This window comes from Colletotrichum orchidophilum (genome assembly GCF_001831195.1).
Source record: "Colletotrichum orchidophilum strain IMI 309357 chromosome Unknown Scaffold_186.1, whole genome shotgun sequence".
NCBI classification, from domain to species: Eukaryota; Fungi; Ascomycota; class Sordariomycetes; order Glomerellales; family Glomerellaceae; genus Colletotrichum; species Colletotrichum orchidophilum.
The window spans coordinates 33,856-61,037 of record NW_019173141.1 but is presented as its reverse complement, the minus strand read 5'-3'; the positions used below and the strand labels follow the sequence as shown (position 1 = coordinate 61,037).

Below are 27,182 nucleotides of genomic sequence, written 5' to 3'. Positions count from 1 at the left end.
TCGTTACTTACCGCGATCCAAGCAAGCCCCTCAAAAACCTAAAAGCCAAGTATATACACTGCGGTTAGCACACCGTCGTCGGCGCCTTGCGATTCGCCGACCACCTTAACCGCTATTGCCCAAAATAAATAGCCTCACTTTTATATATATAAATTCAAAGATATTGGAAAGGATATAATTAGCATACACGCTACCGTCAATAAGCCTACCGCGGGCGCTTATAATTAATAATTTCATAAAGGAAAAGTTTATTAAGCTCAAGGCCGCGTTACTATAGGGGGGGATAGAGACGACCCAATAGAAGGCCCCTAATTTGTACTTCTGTGGGGATATCCACTTAAAAAGAATGGGTCTGCATTCCAACCTGAAATTCATATATTAAATACGGAGTACAGAGGGGTCAGAATAATACCGCTAAGGAATCGATATAATGCCGAACCCTAGTCAGTTCGCCTGATCTCTCAATCAAGACACACATGCCTAACAATACATACGAAATCCTTGACAAAACGTTCCATCCGAACGATCTAGTTAAACCTTTCGTCCGAACGATCCGAACAATCTGACCGAATGATCCGGCCAAGGGATCCGGCAAAGGGATCCAGCCAAACGATCCGATCGAAAAATTTAACTAAACGTTCCGTAAGTACGTACGTTAGTCTAATAATTTCTAGAGTGTCGGTTTTGCTTATTAATTAGAATATTAGAATTATTTTAAGTATTATCAATATAATAAATTCTCTTATTATCTCTTGACTTACTTTTCTATCAGGTGCACAGCCACCGCCGGAGCGCCGGGGGGGGGCACCGGGGGGCAATCTTCGTAGCCCTAGCGGCGGATTAACGATTATTTGTATATTGAGGGAATTAAAAGGGGATCTTAGGCGCGTTAGGCTTAGGAAGGGCAGATTCGAATGACAGTCACCAATAAACCTTACGTACACGGCTGACCTTTTCACTTGATACGACGCGGCCTGACATTTTCTTACCTATTAATTACTTTTTTATTTAATAATTAAAAAGTAACACAGGGTGGCTGCCTCGAAACCCGGCGCGAGGATCCTCAAAGGCTAACACCCTAAGCTTAGCAAGGGTATTAATTGAGTCTTACAAAATACGACGTATTAAAAGTATAATTTATAGAGACATTACTCGTACTTACTCAAAACAACTTAATACGGAACCGTAACGTTACCCCTTCGACGTTTAAAATATCTTATAGTTTTAGTAAGGCTTTTTTAAGACGGACTTTACTACTAAGCCTCGTCTAACCTCTTTTTAAAAAGGCCGGTAATTAATAGTTAATTAACCGTAGGAAATAAAAACCTAAAAATAAATATGCTTACTTAATAACTAGATCTTCATTAAGAATTCTATTTAGAATAAGGTATTTAACAATGTGTTCCTCTTCGATTATTCGGTTGTTAACTATTAAAATAAGTAAATAAATCTTTTATTCTCGCAATCTTTCCCCGGGCAGTTCATCAACATTATGCTGTCTTCAACCTTTCTCACTATTGCTATATTCGGCACACGGTACGTATATCTCCTATGTCGTAAGAGTCCTGCCCTTAATAGCCTAACGAGACGTGGGATAGCGCTCTTGCATTTTTTTATGGGGTTTGCGCGCCTACGGGTGATCAGTATAATACAGAAAAGTATAAGAGTACTACCGCGAACTGCTGCGACAGTTATGGAGACAGCTACTACGATGTAGGTCTATCCGTCTTTATAAGACGTAACTAAAACAATAGAACCGAGACTGCAAGATTATTAAACGTTAACACATTCACAGTATTTAGGCTATTGTCAGTTCAACGACGATGACTTTCTCAATAACAAGAATAATGACTGGGACCCGGGATTTTGTAACTGTTGTCAAGCAAAGGGGGGTCATGTAAAATGTTACTCGGATTAGGCTTACTGGCACAGTCTCCTTAGCAAAAGGCTATTCTGACAGTGGGTAAGACTATGGCCGAACCGTGTGACGATACGGATCGGACGGGTTGATTATGAAGAGAGTGTAATTAAAGAGCAATACGGAAGAGCAGTAGGGAGGATCAAAGCGAAAGTGAAAATAAGTATTGTGTGATGTATTCTTAAGGTTGTCCCTCCACAGGGGAGGAATAAGGATGTGCCGGTAATTACGCGACCGACACGTACATCACGTGACCATCACTAAGTGACTAGGGAAATGTCACACTTAACAAGTACTCCGTACGACGCTATACTAATACTAGGCTAGTGTCAGGTGCCTTACAGGGCTCTGTTCCGCAGCTCCCCCGCACATGACATCAGTCCCCCTGTTTGAGGCACGAAGCATGCAGAATAGTAATGACACACTGCCATTGTCGACCCCGCTGGACCTCTGTTACACCCAGATACAAATATCGTGAAGGTGGCGGAGACAGATTATTAAACTGTCTACTATCATACTCCATTAATAAGTCTGCACGTCCTGTCGCCAAAAACGTCGCTCTTGCATAGACAACCTCTACCCTCGAAATGAGAGCATCCCAAATTTCTCCAGAGACCTTCCACGTCCCACCCACACCTCATTCTCCTAACTCGACACTCCCTGTTGTTGTGTATAGGAATGCGCTGGAGAACAAAACAGTAGAAGGCGCTTTAGAAGCGATCAATACTTCGGAGTGGGTCAAAGGAGGTCACTGGAAGATCGCCAACGAGGCACTCGCGGCTAAACCTCATTATCACTCAACCACACACGAGGCATATACTGTCTTACAGGGGAGTGGCACATATGTGCTTGGAAAGTCCCCTTTGGATGCAGATACTAATGAGATCGGCAACCCTGTGGGTATCGAATTTGTTGCCCGTGCTGGAGACGTGTTCGCATGGCCAGTAAGCTCCCAAAGCTAGACACAAAATCCAATCTACAATTTGGATGTTGACGCCAAATAGGCAGGAGTGACACACTTTGTCAAGGAAATTGAGGATGACTATGAGATTATTGGGTTTTATGCCTTGGTGAGAGCACTATATATCTATACTTTCCGTCCAATCAGATTTCACACGGCGATGGAGCTGACGAGGTTTTAGACAGGGTTCAACTCCAGAGAAGAGCCCTACGACATGGAGTATGCTTTAGATTCTGTCGAGGAAACAAACAACAAACGCGAAAGATGTGAGAAAGTCCCTCGCCCAATGAAGGACCCGCTCTATGGAGAAGAAGGACCAATGCCATCTCTTTGGAAGAGGAATGAATCTTGATCCTCGTGGATCATCTTGGTGCGCCAGCAGAGGCATCTTGAGGTGGGAAATGAGTCATAAAGAGCCTGCCGCTTGCAAAACCTGTTTCAAATGCCTCCCTAACCGCCTTGCTTTTCTTCCCTGCAAACGTGAGATATCGCCTAGACCTACTTGGCCTGGCACTGGCTCCTACCATTCAGTCGCGGGAAATTCCCAGCTCAAACTCTATCCAGAGCATTAGCAATGTCGATCATTAGGTATGTGCTAAGCTTGGCATCCATCATCAGGTCTTGTCCAGGACCTGAGTTGTTGAATCCGATGCAGCGGCATCAGTAGATAGAGTACCTTGCGGCCTGTGAACTTGGCTTGAGATTCCTTCAACTGCTCTTCAAGAGAGATGATGACACCCATCTAGCTGTCTTGGTTTAGATACAATCATTCTAGCAATTTTACTTCCATGAGAGCTCATTTCTTCTAGAATCAAAAGCATCTGTTGAGACCACGCCGCCCGGTTGGGCATAAGAGTAGAATCAACCGCAGCAGCCACAGACATAGCAACTGCTGATTTATATGCAGTGTCCTGATGACCATACCAGATGCTTTCGATAATATTACCCACATCCGCTGTTAGCCTCGTCTTCCGAACGGCGACTTCAGTTGCTGGATTTTTTGAGACAGAATTAGAGAAATAAGCGCTTGGTACACCCATGTAGATGTAGATTGCTTAGCACCAGTATACATTCCCCGATATATCAATTTGGTTGAGAGATTCATAATTGCTTACGGTAAACTAAGGGGATAACAATTAATGGGTGCTTGACAGCTGCAGATCAGCTTGCAATTACATAGGTTCCACAGTACTTGCCAGAATATTGTGGTTGTCCCTACGGCGCAGGTTTACATCCTCGTCTAATACCTAGGCATTTGGTAGTAGGTTCTGATTATCAGTTGGTATCTAACAAATGTTCATGGCTAACCCTCAACAGTTCAACTCTGCTTCTGTCAATTTCCCGGAGCAATATAAACCATAGTACCTGCTATGGCTTGTGACTTAGAGTCTCTGTAAGCGACAGAAGGGCTCTTTGTTATCGGGATACACTGGATTATGTGACCACCCGCTGGCTCCAGCCAAGGGACTGCTGAGTGTGCGGCGAAAGCTTCGACTTACTGCCAATTGATTGCCTATCTCCACCATGTACTTGAATTCATTGTCGTATCTTGAAATAGCTTTTTCGGTTATTATCTATCTTTTCAATCTAAGGCTTCCGCTTCCGAATCAAAGACCATTCTGATCCTTCACTAGGTGTATTTTCGCTGGTTTCATAGTCGTCCTCAGTTTCATAGCCACCCATCATGCTTTCTTCGGGTTTTCTTTCAACTTACAAGCAATACAAGTGCGACACCGATGTCGTTGCTTCGTAGTTGGCCACCACCGCCATGAGTTTTGTCTACTTGAAGCCCCTAAATCCGCCATCTACCAAGGCTACGTATTCAATGTTCACGTCTAGGAGGTTGAAAGTTAAGTTTGGAAGGAAGCCGAAAAAACAGCCGGTCATCAGACCATTCCATTCACCAGAGGAGACCAAACCGAAACCCGTCATCATTATTAAGGGCTTCGTGCCGCTGGTCAACTTCGTCTCTGAGGAAGCTGTCCATTCCTGAATGTCACAGACTCTTTTACTTCGGCCCTCGACCGCGGCATGACAACTTGCAAGTGCTTTCCCTCTTTGTTGGGAGGTATTTAGAGATTTAAGGACTACCAAGGGAACACGAACACGATTTATTTGTCACCGTTCTCGAGCGTGTTCGCGACGCCGTCAAATCTCAGGTAGAGGCCTTTGACACATCTGCTATGCAAACCGCCGCCCGCGAGGTTGAAACAGTCCTCATAGACGGTTCCAAGCATACTGATCGTACCAAAAAATATGTTTACGACGTTGGACGTCTACAAACCTACCGAGGGCTTCCTGTCAACCCCAGACATTGACCACCAGGCTCAAACTCTTAAAATATTTCTGGATGAGGAAGATGACTCTGACACAGGAGCCCTATTCATATACACTGCGTACCTCAAAATCTCAGGCAGCATCGCGAACATGTTCTCCGGCTCTGGAGCGAGAACAAATATGGTAACAGAGACCTCGCCGCCGTTTCGATTGCCACCAACACCGCTCTTCAACTTGCGCGTAATATGGAGCCGGAAATCCCCTCAGCAATGCAGAAGCTTCGAATTGCTTTAGGCGCCATTGAAATGTTCTATGAAGCTGCTTGCGCAGCTGAAGGCCAAGGCCCTCTTTATGAGCAATAATGGGTGATGAATTGAACTTCATTTGCTATGAGGACGCTTCTAACCTCTACTTGACTACTCTCAGTCTTCTACTTGCTTTCTGAAACACGAACCCGGACATCCCAAAGTATATTATGCCACAAAAACGACGTCGCTAATTGCGGGCAGCAATTAATGCCATATATACCATTGTGGCAAACCCCTTTAGATCCTAGGCCCTGTAGAGGGTTGGGTTCTGTACTATAGTAAGCACTTTTGAGCCTCTGTGGGCGGCCACTGGGGGCACTTCTACTTATTATTAGGTGGCCCGATGCGCCTATTTCAGCAGGATTTAAACCTGAGGAATTAGATACGGGTCCTTGTATTAAGCTGTACTTGTATAGTTAGGCTACCGGGAAAGCTAGACTTATAACTGTCGTAAAACCGACACTGTTGATGGCGGGTAGTAATTAATGCCATATACACTATTGTGACAGATATCTAGTCGCATTCTCTTCAGAAGGGCTAGTTGTGCAATCAAGAACTAGCCAGCTTGGTCTTATACAATTTAACGCCAAAGATTACAGACTAGGTGCATCATTTGCCATGTGATTATTTGCACTCGCTCAAGACATGTAAGAGAACATTTCCGGAGATACCTAAAGGATCTATATCATGAGACTTCTAAGACACTAATGAAATGATCTTGTACATGGCCCTGAGGACGCACGTCCATTGTATGATATTTATTGTGGCAAGATTCAAGTGAATAGTACATTTTGGTCCACTGGAACGGGGCGATCTATCAAAGACGTGACTTTTCTTCCTCTTGGCAGCATAATGGAGCATCCGAACTCTGACAATGGAGCTTTGATTGGTTATCGTGTTGGTTGGACCTAGGGACATCATTGGAAGGGTTGAGGTTGAAGAAGCTCGTTGGCTTCAGGGTACATGACAACTTCTCCACTGGCATAACAGGAAAATCTAGGTATAAAGTTAGTGTTCCTCAACAGAAACAGGGACTGAAATATAGCTTTCTTGTACCTTCAGGGCGTGTGACGTGCGTTAGACCAAATGAGTGCCAAAGAACAACATCTTCACTCTCAACATTCTCGGTTCGTGCGGCGTACTCCGCAAGACCAGTATCTTCTCGGCTTTGATTGGTAAACTCCCCAGCAGCCCAGAGTTCGTCGTCCCGATACCGAGTGACCCAGATTGGTTTTGACGCGAAGATTCCACGTCGATGATTGAGAGTCCCGGGCCCCATCATCAGCATTTGGCTAGGTGAAGCGTGCAGTTTGTATCCAGCTAGCTTGCCCGATACCTCGTTTTCTCGAGATGGGTTGACGATTTTGTAGGTTCGAGCTTTGTTCAGATCGAGGTCGTAGCCGCCAGGTGATGTAATTGGCGTCGTCTGGAGACGAAATGCGCATCCGTAAGGATCAAGTTCTGGGTCGTCTCGTACAGGAACACAGTCATCGTACACGATTGTATTCTTCCGCTCCCCGTCGAGAATCGGATCTATTCGGACACAAAAGAGGTGTTGGTGATTGACCGCCAAGACTCCCGGTGCCACGACTGTTCCCCACGGCGATGCCTTGAGATCAGGACGGATTGGCATGGTGGACAGAATGCCTGTTGCTCGCACTTCAATGTGAAGATTCGCGGCTTGGTCCAGAACGAAGGCCAAGATGTATTCATAGTTAGCCACTGTGGAAGTGCATTGAATAACGAGCTTACGGTCTCGGACCACGGAAGACTTCATGTTGCGAAAGTTTGAGTGTTTCCAGCCAATCCCATCGTCTATTTCGTGCATGCAGACAACATTCGACATAATAATGGGATCTCCCGTCGCTGAAACTCGGACGCCGTCGAAGTAGGCGATGTGGCCCAAGCAGTCACAGCCAAGAGCCAAGCTGTTGGAAGTTAAACCAAAGCCGGAGTCGCCGAGGTCGAAAGCTTGCTTTCTGTGGTAAGGAGTTCGAGGATCGCCATAAGGCACCGTCATCTCACTCATTGATACACGGTAGAACAGAGGCCGGCCATCGTATCGTATGTAATGCAGGACCGGGCCTTCGCGCAGAGACCATCCAAGCTGGAATTGCCATTTCTGCCATGAAACTGTACGGTGGCTGACATTGAATGAAGGACCTTCTGGCTGAACAACTTGTAATGGTTTAAGATCTTTCCGGAGTTTATCAGAACCCAGAATGTTTGCACTGTATTCGACTGGCTTGACCGGCACCCAGGGTCGTGTTTCGACATCGATTTCGTCATTGATCCCCAAAGGTAGTTTCTGAAGATCAACAAGCTCAAGAGTATGAGCATCGAAAATTGGTGCTAGTGGGAGTGGAATAGAGTAGTGGTTGGCTTCGTCGTCGTCATCAAGGGCCAGATACATGTAGCATTGGAAAAGACGGCGTCTCTCCTTGGCATCATCGGTGCCATAAGCCCAAGGGTCATTGAGAATTCGTGCTCTAATTCATGTCGTGTCAGCCTTTTCAGAATCTTTGACCTTTCGGGGATTCAGAGACTCACCCCTCGGGAATCTTAAGCTTGTCAACTTCGGCCAGGACATCGGGATGAACGTTACAAGCTGTGGTTATAAGTTCATATTCAACCCAATCCACTGGTCCCTGGGCATCCGGTAAGTCATCAGTCTTCTCGAGATTTCCGCGTGTGATGTTGACAATTGCCCTGCTCATAACCTCTTTGTGCTTCCGTTGATAATAAATCCTGGCTCTGCGATCAGGCACAGGGCCGCTTTCCCGCAAATAATCCAAAGTCTGGTCTTTTGGAGGCTCAGCAAGATCGACCACTTTAAATCTGATCTGGTCTCTCTGTAACTCCAGTTCCTTCAACAAAGCGCGGGTTGCTTGGTGCACCTCGTTGACCGAAAGGGGATCAAGGGGGTGTTGGGCCATAGTGACAGAGTTCAATGACGCTGAAGGTAATATGCAATGTTTGAGAGTGAAGAATTGATAATCCCAGTTGGCGGCGATGCGAGATTCAAATACTGCGTTGTTTCCTAGAGTGAATCTCGCTATTTGCTTCGGGCAAGAGGTTGGGTGTTACCAAAGACAACAACTTGGAAGGTTGGAATCGTTTGATCCGTGTTGAGGACTTACACGTTCCCGAAAAGGACATATTTCCAGCAGCTGGTCGCTGTCTCCCAAAAAGGAAAGAGGGGCAGCGCCTCGTCTCCATGCATGTATTTCAATGTACTTCGTAAACACGGGGACAAGATGGATCTATGCACGTCACCGTATGAGTGAATCTACACCAACCAAACGAAATATCATTCACTTTGGAAAATGCCGTGCAAAAAATAACTCAGCTAGCTGCTGGCTATGTAGGCGTATCTGTTGGCCTAGATAGGAAGAACTGCCAGCTGAGCTATTCAAAATGGAGCCCGCGTGAGCAATCCGAAGGAATACTGCAAGACGCGGGGTAGATAACTTGGCCACCTCGAGTCAATGCCAGCTAATATTTACACAGCGACCACAATCGATCTAATAAAGGACAGAACCTAGAGATGGAGATATCTTCTACAACTTCCCAAAATTTTCTTCGCTAGATAGCCGCACTCAATTTGGGCCCATTTCTGTCAACACGTACATTACTTCGCAGCAATTTTATTCTGACGATGCCTGACTTCAATGGGGTTGATCTTACTGGCAAGACAGCCATTGTCACCGGCGCCTCACGGTAAGTAATGTGCTTCCATAGTCAGTCTATTTCTTCGCTAGATACACTTGATTAACACTCGTCATTTTGCAGAGGTATTGGCGCCGCGATCGCAAAGCAACTTGGGAGACGAGGCGCCAACGTCGTTGTGAACTACGTGACAGAAAACAGTCACCAGCGCGCCCAAGACATAGTCAAGGATATACAGCAACACGGATCGAATGCCCTTGCTTTCCAGGCAGATATCGGAAAGCCTTCTGATATTTCTAAACTAGTTCATGCTACGCTGAACTTTAGCGGAAGCGGAAAAATTGAGATTTTGGTCCATAAGTCAGTTCCCGGTCGTGGCTTCTTCTGCGCGATTACGGCCGGCGAGCACTCGATTCTAATTCGTTCAACTTCACTCGCAGCGCGGCTTTGGGTGTTGACGCCAATCTCGATGAAGTCACCGAAGACTTGTACCTTACCCATTTTGATACAAATGTCAAAGGACCGATTTTCCTAACCAAAGCTGCCGTGCCGCACATCCCCCAGGGCGGTCGGATAGTCTTTGTTTCGTCTGCAGCTGCTCGGCTCGGGGTCGCTGGACAAACTGTATACGCTGCCACGAAAGCAGCCGATGAGGCACTTGCGCGTGTTTGGGCCAAAGAGCTTGGTCAGAAACATGGCATTACCGTCAACTGCGTCAATCCTGGCCCGGTGGCCACTGGTAGGCATCTTGCATTCAGCATTGGCTTGGCAGTAAGACTAACTTGACTTGTGATTTAGACCAGTGGAACGAAAGCGACGACCAATTCAGAAAAGACATGGAGCCCTTGATTGAGTCTACACCAGCTGCGGCGAGAATCGGAGAAGTGGATGATGTTGCACCTCTCGTTGCATTCTTGTGTAGCAGCGATGCTGCTTGGACTACCGGTTCCGTCCTTTGTGCAAATGGGGGATTGTACAACTAGGCTAGAGGTACACTTTTTACATGAGATCTTGCAATGCGTTTACAGGTATCAAACTGAAGGCGAGACTGCATGGCACGTCGTTTCGACTAGTGTTGATCTATCAGAGCGACTCTCCGACATTGGCGCAAGGTGGCTAGGTATTCCAATTGTAGCCTACAACCACGCCGCCGCCTGCTATCCTGTAGCTTAGCAAGCTATGCGGCCCGAAATTTCGGTTCATCGTTTCGTCTACAGATGCCTTCATACGAGGAAAGGAGCGAAATGCATTGTGTCTATTATCTACTATATAGGGTGAGACAATAGGTCTTAGAACCGAGAGGGCTACTTGCGACGGTATATTTCCACGCCGCAATTTTGAAAGTCCAGAACAGAAATGCCTGGAATTGGTGATCATTTACCTCATAATATCATCCATTACCCTTAGTTTATACTCTGATCCATCTGCGCCAGTACAAGTTGCTTTAGAAGAAAAGGTAGGCATGTTGTTGCTGAATACTCTCAGAGCAAGTCTGTAGGTAAGTTAGTACAATGTCTCGAATCCAACAACGCTGCAGGTTGGCCTTACAAATTCCATCCAGGGAACATTGGTCCATCCTCGAGTCTTCAGTCTTCTTTCCTCCCATACCCCGTCAAGAACTTCCATCATGGCTTTATGTTGAAATCCCGTGGAACGCCGAATGTTTTCGATACAAAGACTAGCATAATGTATTTGATGACTTTCAGAGGTCTCGGTTGCTGCGAGAAAGAGAGGGAATAATAACCGCTTGTAAAATGGTGATCCCATCGCAACATTTGCACAGCAATCCAAAATCGCCGATACTGATGATTTAATTCTCGAGTCCTCACAGGAGATGGCGAATGTGTTAGGCCATCGTATGGTCCTCAGCAGACAAGCATGCCGGTAGGCCTCCGCAAGTTGTCTCCATTCGGAATGTGGTGTGGGATATTGGATAGCATCTAGATCGAGGCCCCGGAAGAAGGTCTCTGCCTCGTCCAAAATGGTCTGGAAATTGATGGTAGATAGTCTGCCTTGCATATGATGCTTAGCTGATGCTATCACGTCCCCAATCCTAAGGAATATTACTGCGGGACAGCCAACTAAAGTGTGCAGGGCTGCATGTGGGCTGGTAATGCTTGCAACACATTGGCGGACATCTTCAGAGTACGTGAGCTTTTCAGCACCACTAAAGCCTCTCAGGACGTCCAGCCTGATCATCACAGTCGCTATTAGTGAGTTATCGGAAGCGATAATGCGGATTCAACTTGCCATGACAACGCAGACAGGAAGAATATGGTTGCTGCAGACCGCTCCATCCCTGCCGAATGGGACGCAATTCTTCCGCAGAGGAATGAGACACCATTTAGATGAACGGCATGGGCAGATATTCCCAACTCGCAAATCTGCGCGTGTCATTGCTTAGCCAACCGGACTTGTCTCATGAAAAGGCTTGAGATGAACCTTACATCGTGAAGAACCAGCAGAAAGATGATGGCTAGAACAGCCTCATCTTCGGCCTCTGTAAGTCCATAAATCTCCTCTTTGATTAAGAGCGAGCTAAGACCATTCAACGCAGCAACACGATGTTGCAGAGCAGTGGCCATGTCAACCTGGTTGGCCCCCGACGGTGATAAGTGCAGATGGCACGAGGTAAGCCCCAGAACTGCATTGAGAACACCCGTATGGTAGTAGGCCAACGGTAAGATGTGGACGCGGAATGGGTTATCCAGGCCATCAATTACAATTGTCAAATGAGGGCTCAGTTCACTGTCAACTGCGTCTGGTCGTCAGAGGCTATGATGTCACACCGGCCGAGAGGACATGGAGATTATGAATGGCCCCATGACCAACTTACAGTAAACAAGCAATTTTTGGCTATTGCCTGTGAGAAGAAGATCGTCGACAGGATACCCGATGATAGTTGCCGGCGACGGGGCGCCAAGGGATCGATCCTGAGACGAAGCTGGAGACGCGTCTTGTGGCAAAGTCTGAAGCAAGCGGCGACCCTGGCTTGGGTGATCAGAAGACTGTGAAGTCTGAGTCGGTGCCGGTGAAGGCTGATTCTGGGCCGGAGTAAACTCGTTGGTGGGTAGGACGTCGGGCTCGGCACGCTGTTGGTTCTCTTCTGGATCTTGCTCATCGCCGGCTGGTTTCGAATTGGGTGTCTGTATTGATTCGCAGAATTGAAATCGAGGGGGGTATCCCTCACAATGTAAACCCTTGGACTTGCATCGATTGCAGATAGGGCGCGCGCGGTCACATTTGCGGCACTTCTTTCGACAGGTGCCGCACGCTGGATCTGTTGATAGTCAGAGGCGACGTTGAAGTTCAAGTTGAAGCACATCGGGAAACAGATGGCACGCTGTAAGGACATGAGTGACAGTGTGTCTTGGTGGTGAAGCAGCTGAGACTTGTTCCCAATTTGGCTCAATAAGACTCGGGCAGGGACTCAGTGGTTTGTAGTGCAATTTCTGGTAAAAGGTCCCGAGCAGGAAGAGGGGAAAATGGGCTGACCTTTTCTGACAGCTTTTGAGCCCCTCGCCATAGCGATGTTGGCGCGCATTTTGCATCCGTATTTCGCGGGTTTAATCCTCGTGGAGAACGATCACCATTTTCGCACACAGCTACGCGACCAAGGGTTGGGAGCAAGTGGAAGATGGAATAATTGAGCAGAGAGCTCTTGGTGTTGGGTTGCTCAAGTCTAAAGATACTTGGGCGATGTACAGCTGACAAGCTAAGGTAGGGAGGAGGGGCACGTAGCTAAGCGTAATCAGCGCATCGTAAGCAGCCTTCCTTAGTGGAGTCATGGCAAAGGAATCTGATTCCGGGCCGGAGACTCGGTGACAGCCACCTTACTTAGAGGCGGCAAACCGTTAGCATTTGGACAGCGTGTTATCCCCAGCCTGGCGCCTCAGACCACCAGTCAGGCCACCCTACGGATTGAGGCGTTGATGATCAGTCAAGCCACGATCTTCCCTAGCTTTTTTCCCGTTGTTTTCCCCGCGACCTTTTCCAGGGAAGCTTTGGCTACGTTAGACTTCTGGAAGTCTTTGCCCCTCAAGATGTTTTTGAATCGTGCGGACTTGCCGCTGACGTACTCATTGTTGTAAACATTAGGATAATGAAGCTGGTCGAAGCATCTAGGGAAAAGTTCCAAGCGGCAATCAACAAGATTTCAAAAGTTTAAATGCGGGATAATTGTTGTTTGGGTCCTATCTTCGGACGTCTACAGCGCGGAAAATGCAAGCAATGAGTGAGCATCAGGACAAACACTTGTTCAAACACCAAGTCTAACGCTTTAGCACTTGAGACCGACAAACGATGGGTTTTCCGCGGTGCACCATTATTGTTCCCTTACTTTTACAATTTATCATATCAAGTTTCATGTTCTTAAGCAACGTGCTTACACTGTTGCAGCACCAAATTCAGACTAGGCCCAAAAACCCTTCAGTCCAATCATTCTAACCAGGCTTCCAATTCCCATTAGAAGTACCAATCGACTGCAATTCACTCCTTCAACCTTAGAAGTCCGATGGACGCCCGTCACCCTTCAACTCGGGGCGGAGTACAAAGATTGGATCCATCTGGTCAACGTACCCACAAGCCGGGTCGCTCATCGAATAACCCATGAATTCCTGAATGGGTTGGTCCAACTTTTGAGCGGTCTCCTGAGGCACGGACAAGAATTGGTTCTCCTCCTGTCGCAGATATCCTCGAATCGAGAATGTTGCAAACACCAGTCGTCTCTCATCCTTTGTTGTGTTGTGACCTCCGGCATGGAACGCGGAGGCCAACATGATGAAGGCATCACCCTTCTCCATCTCGGCGTATATACACTCCTCTACTCGGGGTGGCATATGTCTATCAGTGCCCCTTTCAGAAAAGTATAACATTAGCTCAATTTGATTTTGAGGTCGAAAGTCAGGCACAGTCAACGAGATTTGATAGAACAGTCTTCCCGCGCACACATTGGCGAGGTAGAATGGGATGTAACTTACCACAGGTGGCTTCGTGGGATGAACTGTGTCCCACCATTCTCCTTGGTGACTTTGCAGCCAGCCACGAAGAGCCCAATAGCAGTCTCTCGGTTCTTATCCCGTTCATCATCCCATTCACTCACTTCTTGGTGATAGTTATGGCTGATGTAGTCGTCTCGGTGCAAGGGCTGGGCTTTGCCACCAGGCCCAATGCTCATAGCAGTACATGAATGAACATATGGCTTCGATACCGATTCCTTTTTCTCATTTCCCCACCAGAACCAGTTTCGAGTGGTCAAAAAGTGCTCACAAACCTTTTGGTAAACTGGGTTCATGACTTGCGTTTTGGCATACGTTGGGCTAAGAGCCAACAAGGCTGGCGCCCGCTGGGTTTCCTCTGTGAGAAAGTTATATCAGCACACTTTGCAGAGCAGATCGAGCCAGTTTAACAGGCTATCATTATTAGTCTCTGGCGTGGCGAAACGTACTTGGGAAGAACGAGCCGTTCCATTCCACATCATTCTCAAGACGCTCACGACATTCTTCATGAGCCCGGTCGACATCGGCGACAGGAATGAGGCTTTTAACAAAGACGCCACCGTCACGCTTGAGAAGGTAAATGATGTCGTCCACTGGAGTGTCTGCGGAGACCTTCTGGACCTCGGGACTGTACTCCGTACTAACGTTGGACATTCTGAAGGTGAGTCAAAACTGGGGTGGCTCAAATCAATCTCTAAAAACGATCCGTAGCTCGAGAAGAGGGTAAATTGGATGCACTAGGCGTGTGCCCTTGGTCACAGAGAACTTGCAACAAGAAATTGGTTGATAAAGTTGACTGTGTCGCCCACGATGTCATGTCCGTACGCTACTTGGACATGTAAGGTAGGGTTATAGTCGCCACAGGGCTATGCTTGCTACTTGCTCCGCACAGTACCTAGTAAGTTGATGGGCGAAGTTTATGCCTTATCTGGAGTACGGTAGTTGAGAATGTTTCCCAAAACGGAACAAGAACACACTGACGTGAAGTGGGTGGGGTCCATATGAGATTAGCCATAAGCAGTCCGCTTTTCATGCATGGCTTGGATGCATCCAACACCTCCGGTCTAGGTCCGCATGGTCCGGTGAACAGAGGACAAACATCGTCCGACTTTGCAAACTGCAACTTTTGCTGTCGAGGATGGGTCAACGTGGCGATTTGTATGCCACATGATGATAGTAACCTAGCGCACTTTGATACCACATCTAGCAACCCGGTCAAAATGGCCGCCAAGGCTCTGATGCAATGTTGCGGTATACGCAACCTGCATCAAGCCAATACGCGCTCCGTTGGAAATTGAGAATCCGGGGATGGGCCACAATGCGGGGTTTGGGCAAACGTTTCGGGCGGCCGGCTGCCTGAAGATATTGCGAGTATGTTCACGTCGCCATTCGCCTTGATAACGCACCTCCGCATCCATGCAATGAGTGACACCATCTTCTACTACTGGACTCCAGATAAGAATTTTAGCTGGATCGAGATAGGCGGGATGTCACTGTTCCATTGTAACATGAAAAGTGTGGTATTCACATGGCAAATACCATTAACAGTATAAAACCTTAGAATATGATTGCAAATTCGGCGGATAATAGCAAAGACCCCAGGTCTGTTCTGCTTTTCCGTGTGATCATTGAAGATAGAGCCCGTTCCGAAATTTTCGATCTGTATACCGCAGCAGAATGGATGCCGCCCATCCCGAGGCATTTGTGATTTTAGAGAAAGATCTCACCAAACCAGCGACGGATACCAAAACTTCCCTTCGCCCCTTCACATCACAAGACCAAGGCAGTATCGCCAATGGCACATTCGGTGGCCCAATCGACCTTGACGATGTCATTCTTAGAGCCAATGGCCATGAATCGGCCATGCAGCGCCAGTTCAGCTGGATGTCAGCTCTGGGTCTGGGATTCTCCATAACCAACTCATGGGTTGGATACCTAGTACGTTGTTCAACATCTTTATGAGAAAACCTAACCAACTGCTAACTATGGCAGAGCAACTTCGGACAAAATCTGGTTTACGGAGGGCCACAATCTTGCTTGTTCGGTCTCTTGGCTGCCTTCGTGGCCCAGTTCATCATCTCACTTGGTCTGAGTGAAATTGCTTCGGCCTTTCCTGTGAGTCGGATGCGGCATCATACGCCCCTCAAGCACACAAATTGGCGTTAGACTAATCATCCTGCGATTCCAGTCAAGCGGTGGTCAATACCATTTCTGCTATATCATGGCACCTGCGAACACGAGACGATTCACGGGATATTTGGTTGGATGGATGTCAACACTGGCTTGGTGGATAGTCACGTCAGTTCACTTTTAGTTATTTCTTCATTTGGCCCTGACAAAGCTGATGTCACGACTGATAGGTGCTCTGGGACATCTCTGTTCGCAGCCACCTTGTCAGGCATGATTGGCTTCTGGCATCCAGCTTTCGAAGGGACTCAGTGGCAGATCTATCTTATTTATTGTGCAACGGCAACCATAACAAGTGAGGCCCTTTTTTTCTGTCTCTAATTCATTCTTGAGGCACCCGATACTGACAAACAACTCAAAGTGCTTCCGGTGGTCTTCTCGTCGAAGAGAATTACCTTGATCGTTCAAACATCGCTCTATTCCTCCTTAATCGGCTTCTTTATCGTTCTACTTGTAAGCGCAGGCATGCATAAACACACTATGCCCGCATCGTTCATCGTGCATTCTGGACTCGGGTCTAGCGGTTGGTCACCAAGCGTTGCCTGGATCCTAGGAATTACCAATGCCATGTACGCTTTCGGTGGGACAGATGGGGGTATGTAGCCATTTTGTGGATGTTTGGTCAAGTATACGCCCTTGCTAATCTCGAAAAAGCGATCCATATCAGCGAAGAGACATCACAACCTGGGCGGAGAGTTCCTCAGGTCATGATGCTTACCATTCTCATTGGATTAGGCACAGCCTTTCCATTGTTTTTAGCATTGATGTTCTTCATGACTGACCTGAACGCCGTCACTTCGGCCCGACTCCCAAGCTTGGAGCTGATCAATCAAGCGTCAGTTCCTCCCTGGTCCTACATCAGGGAACAACATCTGATGAATTTTACCAGGACTGGTAACGACGATGTTACTCTATTCCTTTTCGCCTACATTTTGCTTATATATCTAGGTCTGTTTCAAGCTTATTGGTCCTCTAACCTACCAATGCCGGTCTAGATTTAACTCATTTTAGTCTGCATTCCATCTCAATGGGTAACCGGTGGCCGGCTAGCATGGGCATTTGCTCGTGATGTAGGTCTTCTCCTAACTCCAGCGGCAATGACTGATTAACTTTCCAGTACGGAGTACCCTTCTCAGGGTATTTCTCAAAGATTGACGAAAAGCGGAAGCTGCCTCTGAGGGCAACCATCGCGTCCTACACTTTTGCCTGTCTTTACGGGTTGTTATATTTGGCTTCAACGACAGCTTTCAACTCTATTGTTACTTCGGCAGTTCTCTTCCTGAATATCACTTACGTGGTACCGCAAGGAATTCTTCTAGTTCAGGGCCGGAACAACTCTCTTCCACCTCGCTATCTCAACTTGGGCTGGTTTGGGTATATTTGCAATATGTTTTCTGTTCTGTGGATTGTAGTTCTGGGAGCATTCATTTGCATGCCACCAATCTTGCCGGTGACAGCTGGATCCATGAACTATACCAGTGTTGTTTTGGTTGGCCTCCTAAGCATTGTGCTTCTGTTCTGGGTTTTGGATGGACGCAAAAATTTCAAAGGGCCGAACATTGACTGGGATATGATCAAGGCTTTGAATTCCGCAGGGACGGCGACAGAAGGACACAGAGATTAAGGAGGTACGAACTTCTTTCAGCATTGGTTTCGCTGGCTGGACGAATCCTTATCATTAGGTAGCACGCCAGATGCTACTATCGACAACGATAGTCGAGCAAGCTGGAATCACTCTCAATTGAAACATAATCTCAAATTGGCAATGAATCGTGCCCATAACGGTCCTTTATATGCATCATCAGCGGGCATGATAGCTGTGGTAAGATGGTTCACTATGGAACAGACCTGGAAGAGCCGGGAGACCCACATGAAGTTGGAGTGTCTGTCTGCAAGGAAGAGGAGGTGTCCTCTGCGAGCCCTTGAAAGCCAGCGCGGAGAGAGCGCGAATACACGTGCTTAAGTCGACCTAGATCTTGATTTATAAGTCCAGAATTGAGGTGATTGTCCGATTTGTTAAACCAACGAGATAAGGCCGGGTTTACGAAGAGTATCCATTTCTACACGACACTTACGACTCACTGATCTCCAATCGCCTGGAGGTCAACAACAACAGACTCAAGGTCTATGTTCCCCAATAAATCACCTCAATCTATCTTTCGAAGATCGGCCTTGATTAGATGTCAGCATTATCACTTCTTAAACGAGTCAAATCGCCTCCCATTCTCTCCCCTGCGATCCTGAATTGCTGGAAACGTTTCCTCGTGAGCAACGGCTACCCTTTCCGTCCACTCTTGAACAGCTCCTTCTAATTTGCCAAGACAACAGGTCAATAAACACACATCGATGCTATTTGGTCAGACCCAGCCATTCGAGTTGACGAAGTCTGGGTTCCTTAACCGTTGAGCGACATGCCAGTCATTGTGTTGCGTCCAAAGACTATTAACGCAGCCCGACGAATTGAAACCAGGTATTATCTTCTATCACGGCGGCGGCATGGTCAGGGTCACGCCTTACTTCGATCTGGCTGCTTGTCCCGACGCCGTGAAGGACCGTCGACGCTGTCGTTTTCAGTGTCGAATATCGCTTGGCGCCAGGACAACTTGGGTCAGCAAATGCGGAGTACTACTATGCTTCTCTTGTTTAGGTCGCTGGCCACTTCAATGGGTTTGACCTTGATCCGAACCGCCTCATGGATGCGAGTGTATCGGCAGGTAAGGGCCTCGCAGCTGGGATAGCACTGCTCGCTCGTGATCGGATCGGACCGGCGCTTTGTGCTCAGCTTCTCGTATGTCCAGTGCTCGATAATCTGATGAGAACAGCCTCAGCATACCAATTCTAAAACGCACGCGGCTTCTGCACATCTTGGGGTAGATATGCGTGGTTGAGTATTTTGGGAGGGAAGATGGGCATCGACGGCGTGAGCCCTTACGTGGCACTCGGTCGAGCCATGGACCTTTCTGACTTGCCGTCACCCTACGTTGACACAGGGGCAGCGGAGCCTTTCCGAGATAACGAAGTTGCTTTTGCTTGCAGGTTGTGGGAAAGCGGTATAGAGCTGACCTCCATACCTGGGGCGGCGGATGCCGTGGTTTCAATCTCTTTGGAGCTTCAACAGCTCTTTGATCTGTTCCTTCTCGAACATGAAGAGAGTGGCTAAAAAGACCTCTATCCTGATGTCAACAGGGTGGGCTCGGTAGCATAAAACAGTCGCCGAAGACGTCTCTATGCGAGACGCTGAAAAACTCAACTCAGAGCATAGAGCAAGAATGAAAACCATCAAGCCTGGGAAGCCATGACGAATCCGTCACCCTCTCGGAAGTTCGGTTTAATTGCCCGGTCCTAACAAGATACGTTTCTTCGCGCGTTCACTTCTGGAATCTGAATCACTGAACTCGGAAGTGATGAAAAATGTCCCTTTCGGGGAAATTTTAAGGTGACTTAAAGGCTATGCTTTACGCAGTTTTCAGCCGTTGGCAATCTCATCTTCCTCGTTCTCCCACTCACCTGTATCCTCCATGGCCTCATTGACCTGGTATTCAGCATCACCCGCCAGACCCTCGCTATCAAACTCATCGTCATAGTCCATGTCCACATCACTGTCATCAGCTTCCTTGCCTTTCTCAGCATTAGCTTTCCGCTTCTTGTCGACGTTCTCCTTTTGTTGCTTTCGCCTGGCCTCCTTCTCCTTCTGTCTCTGCTCCCATCGCTTCTCTAACTCCTTGACCTCTTCCTTGGACTTGTGGACATACTCGTGCCACATGACCTTGCCAGAACACAATCCTTCCTCAACTTTGGTCAGACGCAGGCGCATGCGAGGTCCCAGCTCGACGAGCTTAACCGCGCGCTTTTCGACAGCATCATCCTCATCGGCCATGTCGTCATCAACAGGGGCAGCGCTTTTCCTGATCTTTTGGGCCTTCTGCTCCTTGACCTCCACCTCGGCGTCACTGTCGAGCTCACTCCCGCTGGTAGCATCCGTAAGATACCCATCCCCGTTCTCTCCTCCCTGAAGGAAGTCGGCTATGTCTTCCAGCTTTCCCAGGTTCGGCACGCCTCCTTTTCCGTTCGTCTTTGAGGCCAACAGCTTCTCTGCTTTTTCGAGTCTCCGAAGCGGTCGCGAGATTCCTGTCGAACGTGTGGTGATGGCGTAGTGTCGCATGTTGATGATGAAGGATCCCTCGTTTTCCGGGTCTTTCTCGCGGTTGAGCAGTAATGTACGCTTGATCTTGCTCAGGGGCGTCGCGTTGGGGTTCAGCGGAGGGAAAACACTGGACCATACCGAGGTCACCAAGGTTTCAAGATGTTTAGGCACCTTGGACGTTGCGTCGGCATCGGGGGTATGGAAGTTGTTCATGACCAGCTAGAATTAGTTAGCAGAAATGCAAGTGGTTAGGGCAATTGATCTCGTACCAATGGCGGAGCGATTTGCTCTTTGCCACTACCCTTGGGACGTCTCTGGGCCTTCTGCACGTCCTTGCAAAGAGAGTATTTCTCGACTCGGAAGTTCAGTGTCGGGCCTCGAGGTGTGAGGGCCACGCGCAGGTTGGTGTTACCGCTCTCTGATCGCGAAAAGAGCATCAGGTGAGTGACGCCGAGGGGGCCAGTCATGACAACGTAGTCCTTCAAACGGTTTGCCCTTCTCTCCTTCATTCGACTGGCAGTTCCTGGCTCCATGACCTTTCGAAAATCGGCAGCAAGCTGGCTCACACTGGAGCCAACCTCACCCGCGCCGATGCGGATGACCATGCTCTTGGGATCCTTTGCGCCATTGTTTTCGCCGACGGTGGCCGGGTTGCTTGCACCGACGTGCGTACGCTTCTTGACTCTTTTGCGCGCCATGTTTGGCAGGTTGGGGCGGGGATTGACTTGGTTGGAAAACCTTGACGTCGATAGTTGTCGAGGATCCTGAGTCCGCAACCCGGGAGATCTGGGCCTGAACGAGACTGAATGCTTTGGTCGCCTGCAGGAAATTTTTTGGCGGGGCCGCTACGATAAGAACCAAAAACAGCCTTCACGTGCTGATAAAACCTGGTCTCCACTAAAAACTTCCCAGAACGTGGGATGTCATCGCGCCCACTGCTGACTTTTTGCACCCAGCTGTCTACAATAGACTTCTCTTTGCGCCGCATCGCACAGCGAGCTATTCACAACGGAAATGCCCTCCTCGACGCCAAAAATGCCTTCCTCGAAACGGCAAAAAGTGTCGCAAAAGGTCTCGTCTCTCAAAGAGTCTCACAGAGTCGAGAAAGAACCCTCTCCGACTCCATCCGCCGGATCTGAATCCGAAGTCGAAGACGATGCCGATGGTGATGCCGATGCTGATGCCGACGCTGATGCCGACGCCGACGTCACTGCTGATGCCACTGAGGAAGTGACCAAGACCTTCAAGGAATTGGTAAATCTTCTCCAAAGACCCCTATTTTGGCCCACGATAGTCTCTGATCACAATATTCCAGGGCGTCGTCGAGTCTCTCTGCGAAGCATGCGAAGCTCTCGGGTACAAGAAGCCCACGCCTATTCAGGCTCAGTCGATACCTCACGCCCTTGCGAATCGCGACATTATTGGTCTGGCCGAGACAGGTTCAGGAAAGACGGCGGCTGTCAGTCAACTGTTTCCTTGCTTATATCTATTTCCAGTCCGCCTTAGAACAACACCAAACGAGCTGAGCAAAAGTGTCTTTACGAATCTGAAGGCTTGGCCAAGTGTCCAAGACTCTTCTGGGACGGTCATTGGGAACCTCCGATGGCTATGCACTTTCACAGCTACCATAACAAAAGACCTTCCGGTTCTTTTAGCAAATCTGCATCTATTCAAACCTCTTCCCACTTCAAACACAGTCGGTCTAAGCCAAGGTCGCAGGCTTTCCCACTGGTTCTGTGCTAGTCGGAGGCTTTGCAATTGTATTCCTGGACCTGTGTTGCCATCTGCTCTTCAATCTTGCAGCAGCAACGTAGCATCGAGCAGACGCTTTCCCCCTGCACCATTACTGATTTTCTCTTCTTATCACTGACCTAGCGACTACGTTGCTGCCCGACACAGCTGCTAACTACCATGTATAGTTCGCACTCCCCGTAATTCAGGCGCTTTTAGAGAAACCTCAACCATTCTTCGGACTTGTTCTCGCACCAACAAGAGAGCTGGCAGCACAGATTGGCGCACAGTTCGAGGCACTTGGTAGCCTCATCAACTTGCGATGCGCCGTGATTGTTGGCGGTCTCGACTTCGTTGAGTCAGCCCCCTTGCTGCTTTCCCTGTCCCAGAGAATGCTAACAGCTCGAACCACAGGTTTCTCAAGCCATTGCTCTAGGAAAGCGCCCCCACATCCTCGTTGCCACCCCCGGACGCCTAGTTGATCACCTTGAGAAAACCAAGGGCTTCTCCTTGCGTTCACTGAAGTACCTGGTTATGGACGAGGCCGACAGACTCCTGGACATGGACTTCGGCCCAGCCATCACTTCTCTCCTCAAGTTCCTCCCACGTGAACGCCGAACCTTTCTCTTTTCTGCTACGATGAGCACAAAGATTGAAAGCCTGTCGCGGGCCAGTTTGAGAGACCCAGTCCGCGTCAGCATCAGCTCCAACAAATACCAAACAGTCAAGGGATTGATCCAACATTACTGCTTTGTTCCCCATACGCAGAAGGACACCTACTTGGTCTATCTTGGAAATGAGTTCGCCGGCAAGCGCATCATCATCTTTGCCCGCACTGTTGCGGAAGTGCAACGTTTGTCGATTTTGCTGCGAGCATTAGGATTCTCTGCCATCCCTCTGCATGGACAGCTCAACCAGACTGCCCGTCTCGGTGCGCTTTCCCGGTTCCGTGAGGGAACTCGCCAAATCCTTGTAGCTACGGTAAGTAAATGGCTTAAACCACGCCACCTTTCTTTACAGCAAGGCTAATGGGTGTTAGGATGTCGCCGCCAGAGGTCTCGACATTCCGCTCGTTGACATTGTCATAAATCATGACTTGCCGCAGGACAGCAAGACCATGTAAGTCGTGTGCTTCTGAGCACCCAATAATGATGTGTCGTGGCTAAACATGTTAGGATTCATCGAATCGGTCGCACTGCACGTGCCGGAAAGTCAGGAATTGCCATCAGTCTGGTCACACAATACGACCTCGAAATTTACCTGCGAATCGAGGCTGCCCTCGGGAAGAAACTCACCGAGTACCCCACGCAGAAGGACGAGGTCATGGTGTTCCAGAGCCGCGTTGAAGAAGCACAAAGGCACGCGAGAATGGAAATGAAGAATTTGATGGAGAACCAGGGCAAGAAGGGCTCAACTCTGAAGGGTGGAAAGAAGGGCAAGGGCAAGCGGCGTCATGACGACATGGATGCAGAGGAGGGCTAGATTTGTCTCTATCTTTTGGAGTTTGCGGTGTTTCTCATTTCGTGAGACAGCTAATGATTGCTGTTGAAGATCGAACGGAGGTTAGGTTTGGCAAAAATGCTGCAGATCTGTTTTCGGTTTTCAAGGAAAGGGGATTTGATGAAGATGAAGTGGGTGTGGAAAGTGGTTTTCATGTGAAAAAGATCGCACAATAGACAGTCTCGCTCTGCGGCAGCAGGCAGACTTGACGACATACGTCGCGGAGAGGACGGCTGAAAAGTAGTGTAGAGAACATGTGAATCAGTGTATCAAAGCTGCCATCTTTTCTTCAGACTCGTTGCAATATCGAACTCCTGTCCCGAGAACACCGCAAATCCTGCCCCCCAAGAAAAAGAAAAAGAAAAAGAAAAAGAGTGAATGGTCCAAAATGGGTATATGCCGAGAAACAAGCGCAACCACCGGCGCAACCACCGTCGCAGACAACTCCCAGAGACTTTGCGTACAGCAGGCAATCAGAACTCATCGTCAGCAACCGTCTCCCATCGCTTCGTCGCAAGCTTTCGCATCTTCTTGGGGCTTCCCGAGCTGCCGCCTGTACTTTCATTGCTAACGCGTAGTTGCTCCATCTTTCGGCCCAGATTGCTAACGCCGGGAGCGCCGCCTTTCCGGCTACCAAAGTCTTCACGCTCCTGGAGCGGCTTCCGCTTGCTCGGGCTTCTTTGCGCTAGCTCACGCTTCAAAATCTCGTTCTCGCGCCGGAGTCTTTCGTTCTCATCTTCGAGGTCCTCAACAAGCAAGTTTTCCTTGTCCTCGCCAGCGTCGTCGTCGATCGTTAAACCAAGACCCTTTTCGAAAAGCTCCATTTTGCGGTCCCAGTGTTCCTCGCCCTTCTCTTGCTCTGCAGCCAGAGTTGCTTTCCAACGGGCCAGCTCCAACTCAAAGCGAGCGTCGAATTCGGCCATGCAATCCTCGCGCACTGTCTGCTCCAGCTCCAAAAGCCTATCTTCCATGCTGAGAAGATGTGCTTCGGCGGACACTCTCACTTCACGTTCGTTGTCCAGCTCGATGTGGAGATTGGTGATCTCCTCCTGCATCCGAGCAATCTCCAGCGCCGCATGCTCCATGAGAACTCTGTCTCCATTATCGGAATTCGGAGAAAAGTTGCGCTGTCCGGATGACCCATGGCCGAAGTAGCCTCGGCGTTGTGGAGGCAGGTCGGGGGATCTCAGTCCCGACGATGGGTGCGATGAAGTCGTGTCGGCCAGAATGGTCGACGTAATGCTGGGAATGCGGGGGACCGTAACTTCTCTCGCAAGAGCACTATACCTAAGTATTTGCGACGTCGCGTTTGCGTCGCCGTGTGCATCGGCAGTGACAATCATGATGCCTCGCTGAGCATTCCGGCGGGGCACAACACCCGCAGATGATGAAGAGGATGCCGAAAAGGAATTGGAGAACAAAAGCTCGGTCATCTTGCATTGCCGGAATGGCATGACAGTTGGCTGAGTCAATTAACATGAGAGTCTCAATAACGGACGATTTGCGTACGACTTGACGTACCTTGCCGCTGTTGCCCATACCGCTCTGCGCTTGGAGACACTGACCGAGATACATCAGACTCTCGTTGATCTTTCCGGCTTCTGCGAGAGTTGCGCCTTGTGTCTTGGCATCTCGTGCACGCTCGCTACCAGCCAAGTCGACAATGGTCAGAGTGTTGCCAGCCCAAGACCGATGCCGCCCTACTCTGACTCTTTTCTTCACCTCAACGCAGAAGAACCCATGGCTGCGGGAGGAGACGCTGTTGCTGCCAGTTCCAGCAACTTGACGCTCATGCAAGCCTGCTTCCAGCACCATGATAGCGTCTCGCATGTTAGTGCACGCGATTTTCTTCAGCCCGGCCACAACCTTCCTGTCCGAGGACTGCTCGGTCGACTTGAAGAGCAGCGGCCGACGTCGGTATTCTTTCGTAGCATTGGACTTGATGGGTGGGGTCAGGAGATCGTAGATCTTGTCGTTGTATACCTCGTACATGGACAAAACAACGGCATAGTCTGATTCGGGATCAGAAGACACGTTGACAGAGCTAATATCTGGGGCTGAAGGGAGAGCCGATGGTCGCTGGAGGACTCGTCGAGGGGTAGGAGGGGGACAGTGTTCGCCCTTTACTAAATATTTAGCTGTGTTCTTTACTTTGGAAGCTTTGGTCACAGCCATGAAATGCTTCTCAGTGGCAACTTGGTGGACTATGAACTCTTCCCGCACTGGCGTGGAAAAGCCATCGCGAGGCTTGCGCCGCGGATCATCTGGGGTCAACGACACAAGGCGCACGCCTGCCACGTCGACGGGTGGCTGGGTTCGTTTCTGCCTTTGGTTGTGTGCAAAAGACTGGAAGGGAAAGTCGAGGGAAAGGACGGGGGTTCCTACAAGCATCGGTGTTCCCGCTCTTGATCCTCCTCCTCGGGATGAGCCGAAATCTGCGAACACGGTCTCTAGAAAACACGCTGCCGATATGATTGTTGCGTCCGAGGCATCCGAGGCTTGGAGAGAGCCTTCCAAACTAGGTGAATCGTACATGTTGCAGCCAATGGATCTGAAGACAACGTCGAGTGCGAGCTGTGTCATGCCTCGCGTTGAGCGCGAGCCAAGAATGGTGTGTGACTGCATAGTTTGTTAGCAAAAGCATTTTTAAGACAAAATTTGGAACAGAGATCCAGACTACCTTTCCAGATCCAGTGACGCCCAGTGTGGCTATCAGAGCATCAGTGCCATGTCCACCATGAGGGGCCAAGACACCCTCGACGAGCGAGGCGACTCCTGTGCAATGGAAGACGTCGAGCTGGGTGGCATCTTCCTCGAAGACTCTGGTGAAGGCAAACTTTTCTGTTGATCGCTTGCGGTCATTGGGAGGATTCAGGGTGATGTGAGTCGGGTGCGAGTCCTCGCGGGACTCTTCGACATCGACGAATCTGTCAGACAAAGCTGCGCCAGCTGGGGGTGGTCTCAAGCGTAAATACACCTGGAAGAGGTTTGCGGAAGACTTTTGTGGTATTGAGGAATCCATCATTTACTTTCTTTCTGAAGGTTCGCAGACTTCTAATCGAGAAGATTGGCGATAAGTTACGCACAGGGAGAGGCGATTGTCGTGCTGCTGCTGCTCTTCGTCGAGGTCGAATACCTTGAGTTGGGTCGTCCGGGTCGCGAAAGATGAAGATGGGGCAAAGGCATACAATCCTTGTTTACTGCAATGGCCAGGCAACGCGATAAGATAAGCCAGCCTGGCTCGTCTGCTGAGGTAAGCAGCTGGCACTGGGGACGTGGATCCTTAAGCCCCTGGCAGGAATCTGATCTTATCCCCGCCAACATTTTTTGGCACGGTGCTCCCCGCTGACACACTGTCTCCAGTGGGTCCCGTGCCCGTTCTTAGGTGCCTTAGGTAAGGTAAGGTACGGACACGTTCCTCAAGGTAGGCGCCGGGTCCGACCGAAGGGGGGAGGAATTCTTCAGACTCCGGTCCGACTTCAGTTCTCCT

General features: G+C 49.0%; 10 protein-coding genes across 10 annotated transcripts; 4 read left to right on the top strand and 6 right to left on the bottom strand.

Moving 5' to 3' along the window:
* Positions 1 to 2,505: 2,505 nt before the first annotated feature.
* CORC01_13268 (uncharacterized protein) lies at positions 2,506 to 5,518 on the top strand (the record flags this gene model as incomplete). The annotated part of the gene is made up of 4 exons (XM_022624885.1): positions 2,506 to 2,862; positions 2,923 to 2,988; positions 3,061 to 3,098; positions 5,254 to 5,518. The coding sequence occupies 4 exons, from the start codon at positions 2,506 to 2,508 to the stop codon at positions 5,516 to 5,518; spliced, it is 726 nt and encodes a 241-aa protein (XP_022468622.1).
* An 863-nt stretch (positions 5,519 to 6,381) lies between these two features.
* On the bottom strand, positions 6,382 to 8,400 carry CORC01_13267 (primary-amine oxidase; the record flags this gene model as incomplete). The annotated part of the gene is made up of 3 exons (XM_022624884.1): positions 6,382 to 6,434; positions 6,521 to 7,953; positions 8,015 to 8,400. The coding sequence occupies 3 exons, from the start codon at positions 8,398 to 8,400 to the stop codon at positions 6,382 to 6,384; spliced, it is 1,872 nt and encodes a 623-aa protein (XP_022468621.1).
* Positions 8,401 to 9,122: 722 nt separating this feature from the next.
* CORC01_13266 (uncharacterized protein) lies at positions 9,123 to 10,116 on the top strand (the record flags this gene model as incomplete). Its single annotated transcript, XM_022624883.1, has 4 exons — positions 9,123 to 9,184; positions 9,257 to 9,493; positions 9,574 to 9,872; positions 9,932 to 10,116. 4 exons carry the CDS (start codon positions 9,123 to 9,125, stop codon positions 10,114 to 10,116), a joined length of 783 nt encoding a protein of 260 aa, XP_022468620.1.
* A 461-nt stretch (positions 10,117 to 10,577) lies between these two features.
* CORC01_13265 (C6 zinc finger protein) lies at positions 10,578 to 11,152 on the bottom strand (the record flags this gene model as incomplete). Its single annotated transcript, XM_022624882.1, has 2 exons — positions 10,578 to 10,625; positions 10,682 to 11,152. 2 exons carry the CDS (start codon positions 11,150 to 11,152, stop codon positions 10,578 to 10,580), a joined length of 519 nt encoding a protein of 172 aa, XP_022468619.1.
* A 148-nt stretch (positions 11,153 to 11,300) lies between these two features.
* Positions 11,301 to 12,488, bottom strand: CORC01_13264 (C6 zinc finger protein; the record flags this gene model as incomplete). The annotated part of the gene is made up of 4 exons (XM_022624881.1): positions 11,301 to 11,324; positions 11,581 to 11,888; positions 11,970 to 12,260; positions 12,341 to 12,488. The coding sequence occupies 4 exons, from the start codon at positions 12,486 to 12,488 to the stop codon at positions 11,301 to 11,303; spliced, it is 771 nt and encodes a 256-aa protein (XP_022468618.1).
* Positions 12,489 to 13,635: 1,147 nt separating this feature from the next.
* On the bottom strand, positions 13,636 to 14,784 carry CORC01_13263 (phytanoyl-CoA dioxygenase; the record flags this gene model as incomplete). Its single annotated transcript, XM_022624880.1, has 3 exons — positions 13,636 to 13,987; positions 14,113 to 14,488; positions 14,580 to 14,784. 3 exons carry the CDS (start codon positions 14,782 to 14,784, stop codon positions 13,636 to 13,638), a joined length of 933 nt encoding a protein of 310 aa, XP_022468617.1.
* A 1,023-nt stretch (positions 14,785 to 15,807) lies between these two features.
* Positions 15,808 to 17,941, top strand: CORC01_13262 (uncharacterized protein; the record flags this gene model as incomplete). The annotated part of the gene is made up of 8 exons (XM_022624879.1): positions 15,808 to 16,068; positions 16,123 to 16,245; positions 16,319 to 16,428; positions 16,491 to 16,612; positions 16,679 to 16,912; positions 16,972 to 17,265; positions 17,329 to 17,387; positions 17,435 to 17,941. The coding sequence occupies 8 exons, from the start codon at positions 15,808 to 15,810 to the stop codon at positions 17,939 to 17,941; spliced, it is 1,710 nt and encodes a 569-aa protein (XP_022468616.1).
* A 1,842-nt stretch (positions 17,942 to 19,783) lies between these two features.
* Positions 19,784 to 21,159, bottom strand: CORC01_13261 (brix domain-containing protein; the record flags this gene model as incomplete). Its single annotated transcript, XM_022624878.1, has 2 exons — positions 19,784 to 20,680; positions 20,731 to 21,159. 2 exons carry the CDS (start codon positions 21,157 to 21,159, stop codon positions 19,784 to 19,786), a joined length of 1,326 nt encoding a protein of 441 aa, XP_022468615.1.
* Positions 21,160 to 21,496: 337 nt separating this feature from the next.
* CORC01_13260 (DEAD/DEAH box helicase) lies at positions 21,497 to 23,674 on the top strand (the record flags this gene model as incomplete). Its single annotated transcript, XM_022624877.1, has 6 exons — positions 21,497 to 21,715; positions 21,777 to 21,920; positions 22,381 to 22,545; positions 22,607 to 23,173; positions 23,232 to 23,311; positions 23,368 to 23,674. The coding sequence occupies 6 exons, from the start codon at positions 21,497 to 21,499 to the stop codon at positions 23,672 to 23,674; spliced, it is 1,482 nt and encodes a 493-aa protein (XP_022468614.1).
* A 491-nt stretch (positions 23,675 to 24,165) lies between these two features.
* CORC01_13259 (kinesin motor domain-containing protein) lies at positions 24,166 to 26,714 on the bottom strand (the record flags this gene model as incomplete). The annotated part of the gene is made up of 3 exons (XM_022624876.1): positions 24,166 to 25,155; positions 25,214 to 26,311; positions 26,373 to 26,714. 3 exons carry the CDS (start codon positions 26,712 to 26,714, stop codon positions 24,166 to 24,168), a joined length of 2,430 nt encoding a protein of 809 aa, XP_022468613.1.
* Between the last annotated feature and the right edge of the window lie 468 nt (positions 26,715 to 27,182).